General features: G+C 41.4%; 1 protein-coding gene across 1 annotated transcript; it reads left to right on the top strand.

The window, feature by feature from the left end:
* The first annotated feature begins 1,795 nt into the window (after window positions 1-1,795).
* On the top strand, window positions 1,796-3,206 carry LOC116040303 (trace amine-associated receptor 13c-like). Its single transcript, XM_031285611.2, has 2 exons — window positions 1,796-2,059; window positions 2,390-3,206. Exons 1-2 carry the CDS (start codon window positions 1,893-1,895, stop codon window positions 3,204-3,206), a joined length of 984 nt encoding a protein of 327 aa, XP_031141471.1. The 5' UTR covers window positions 1,796-1,892.
* The last annotated feature ends 523 nt before the right edge of the window (window positions 3,207-3,729 follow it).

Here is a 3,729-nt window from a genome sequence, read left to right as displayed (position 1 = left end):
AAGAAGTAAAAAAGCTAACTGCTGAAAGCAAGACCTGCTTATCAAAAATTTCGTAAGGCCAGACTACAACCTCAAACATTGTTTGTCATTTAAAGACTCATTCTGATCGGTAAGTGCCTGTCACAAGGTCTGATGTTAGCTAACATTAGCCCGATATAATCTGTTCACTTACAACTAAAATATGCTATCTAATGTTAGCCCAATATGCAAATATCAGAACAGAATTGGCTGCTTTACATATTAGCGTAAAAAAAGTAATTTGATTTAGGATTTGACTTGCCTTAAAGGAGAATTTTACGTTAATCTAATCTAATCTTGATCGCTATAGATATGAGTGTACTTTCAATTGAAAAAAACACGACCCGAATCTCAGGCAACACTGAGTAGCTGCAGCTACATGTATGAGCTTCCACTGAGCTAAAACGGCAGTTGTCTGGGCAACTTTCAGAGTGCCTTTGGGTGCCTCTTAACAGAAACAAAATGCAATTAATATGTCTGTGCAACATGAACAGGGCCCTAACGTGACAACATAATGCGTTTTCAACTCAGACATTGTTTAAATTCACCTACCCTGTCTCAATCCTGCCGGTGGGTAGCTTACCCTGTTAGCTGCCGTCCGTGATAAGTGTGTTCAGCCAGGCTTTTGTGAAAATCATCATGCAGCAGTTCCATGTGTATTTGTAGCTCATCTATTTTGTGTGTGATTGATCTGATGTTGGTGAGTAGGAGGCTTGGCAGTGTCGATCTGTGTTCCCTTAGAGTCTCCACTGTTGTTTTAAACAGTGGCCCGGCACACACACATTTAGGCAAAACTTTTCCCTCTTCAGTCCCACTACAGGTTGTCTCATTGGAACTACAGCCGCACAAGCTGTAGTTCCAATGAGACAACCTGTAGGGGGGACCAACGTGAGAAAAGTTACATAGTGTTGCTTTAACCGTACCCGGAGCTTCAAGTAGCTCTGCACAGGATGCTGATTGGCTGGGCCTCTGTGGCTCGGACACCAACCATAGAATGTAAATATAATGGAGGTAGCATCAGTGACATCACCTGTTGGTTTGTGGACTGCTGTAATGAAGACTGCAGTTTGCGTTTTGGCAAAAAACATCTTGATATTTTGTAGCCAGAAGTGACTATGTTTGCAGAAGAGGGTGTAGACTGGGGAGAATGACGCAGCTTAGCCACCATCATGTATGGCTTCCATGGGGCTGCACTAAGGTAAATGCTAGAGAGGGAACGTCGGAGATTTTTAACCAGTTGACACGAGTCATCAGGCAGACTTTTGCCTGTGGATAAACATGGACCTCTGGGCCGATTAGTGGGATAGCTATGGAAAAAGTACACACTGCGATACTCTGGTAAAAGCAAATAACGATCAACCATGTGTCCAGCTAATTTAAATAGCTCAGGTTACTGTATTGTGTGAACAGTTAATAGTTCATTTAATATTGTATGTGGTGTTTTCTTTTGCGGGATGGTAATATTTCACCAAAACAAGTTCCTTCCCGATAATACTTTGCAGAGCCACCGCACGTCCAAAGTGTTTTTTTTTCTCCTATCCCAGAATGCATCTGCGGTGTAGCCAGACTTTACTCCACAAGGCTGTGGAGATAGAGCTGGCAATACAAGACTACTATTTTAATAACTTTACATTAATAGGACAAAGGAAAGGAAACAAGGGTAGAGAGTTAAAAAGGAGAAATTGGATAGAGAGACAGAGAAAGTGATGAAGATGAGGGTGGGATGTGCAGAGTGAGGGAGGAGGAGCATCAGAGTCAAACAGGGACTGAGAAAGAGGAGGGGATGAAGAGAATGTGAGAGAGATAAATCAGTTACATGACTCAGGTTAGTTCAGAAAGCTGCCAGAGCTGCAGCTATCTGCAGATCTCTGCAGATGGAGGTTGAGGACGGAGCCCAGCTCTGCTTTCCACAGTTCCCAAACACCTCCTGCAGGAAGCCCTTGTCTCCTTGGCCTGAAACAGTTACCATTATGCTGTACTCCATCTCTCTGATCACTGTGGCTCTCAACCTGCTCATCATCATCTCTATCTCCCACTTCAGGCAGATATTAACTTCTCAGCTTCTCTCTACAGGATTTGTAACTTACAAATGTGAACAGCTGCTGTACATTTAGAAGAATTGTCTTTGAGCTAGTACTGAATAATGTTGCTCCAAATGTCTGACTTTGATGTTTTTCATGTCTACTCTGTTACCAATACTAAACATTGCTTTCTGTCCACTGTGACCTCAACCAAGTCATTTTAACTGTCAGATGTGGTGGATCGGAAAATGTTCAAACTCATATGAATTTTTATTTATTATTTTGAATACTGGTTTGGGTTGTTCTGTCATTGTTTCTTGGTTTAATGGTCCTTTTCTCTTTCCCTCCAGGCAGCTCCACACACCCACCAACATCCTCCTCCTCTCTCTGGCTGTCTCAGACCTTCTAGTGGGCCTCGTGCTGATGCCTGTAGAAGTTCTCAGAAAAACATCCTGCTGGTTTCTTGGTGACCTTGTGTGTTCTATGTATAGTTATTTTTCAGTCATCATTACCGCAGCCTCAGTAGTTGACATAGTGCTCATATCAGTGGACCGCTATGTGGCTATTTGTGACCCTCTGCATTACACCACTAAAGTCACCGGGAGAAGAGTTAAAATCGTTGTTTGTCTGTGTTGGCTCTATTCTGTTTTCTACTGCTTTATTTTTGTAAAGGATGACCCGACTGATATAGGAAGGACTAATTCCTGCTACGGAGAGTGTGTGATGTACACAAACTATATTCCAGAAGTTGTTGATCTGGTTTTGATCTTTCTTGTTCCAGTTACTGTCATCATAACTCTGTATCTGAGAGTATTTGCCGTGGCTGTGTCTCAGGCTCGTGCCATGCGCTCTCACATTACAGCTGTCACACTCCAGCTTTCAGTGACTCCAAAGGCAAAGAAATCAGAGCTGAAAGCAGCCAGGACTCTTGGTGTTCTTGTACTTGTGTTTCTAATATGTTTCTGCCCATATTACTGTTTCTTTATTGCAGGAGACAACTTGCTCAGTGCCTTATCTGCATCCTTTGTAATCTATCTGTATTATTTAAACTCTTGTCTAAACCCTGTGATCTATGCCTTGTTTTACCCCTGGTTTAGAAAAGCAGTTAAACTCATTGTTACTCTTCAGATACTGCAGCCTGGCTCCTGTGAGACCAACATGATGTAGAGAGGCTGTGGAGAGACTGAGATCAGACTTAGTCTAAGGATAAAGGAATATGTTATCAAATACAGAAAGTGAAGATATGCTTTCTTGTCTTAAATTGTGTTTGATCAACAATAGAAAGACCTGTGCTTCAGCTTTATCTTGTTGTGTATTTTATCTCTCTGACGCTGCTGCATTTAAAGAAAGAGTCATAAGCACCATATACTGTTTCTGGGTAATCACCCAGTTTAATGCAAGCTATAAATTCACATATGTAGGACACTTATGTAGAGTATTTTTTCCCCCATGGAACCTTTTTTCTTTGTGAAGAGCTACTAAAGCTTTGTATTGATGTCTCTATGTTTGGTAAAAGCACAGAGAAAAAAATGCCCCTAAACCGCCACACTTTCCTGTCTAGTATAGAAAAGGAACAAAAGCTGTTTTAATCATTTCACTAAAGTGCCATTTATATTTGATCCGTGTATAACATTTTCTCAGTATATAACTCACTATGATGTTCGTTTGGAGAGAAGTTAAACAACAGTAT

Source organism: Sander lucioperca, chromosome 24 (genome assembly GCF_008315115.2).
Source record: "Sander lucioperca isolate FBNREF2018 chromosome 24, SLUC_FBN_1.2, whole genome shotgun sequence".
Classification (NCBI taxonomy): domain Eukaryota; kingdom Metazoa; phylum Chordata; class Actinopteri; order Perciformes; family Percidae; genus Sander; species Sander lucioperca.
The sequence above is the reverse complement of the archived record's forward strand: the minus strand, read 5'-3'. Positions and strand labels throughout refer to the sequence as shown.

What these genes read in the sequence shown, in the direction of transcription:
- LOC116040303 (XM_031285611.2), top strand. Translation starts at nt 1,893, where the DNA reads ATGGAGGTTGAGGACGGAGCCCAGCTCTGCTTTCCACAGTTCCCAAAC. An exon ending in ATCTCTATCTCCCACTTCAG is followed by an intron (nt 2,060 to 2,389) that starts GCAGATATTAAC and finishes CTTTCCCTCCAG; the next exon opens with GCAGCTCCACACACCCACCA.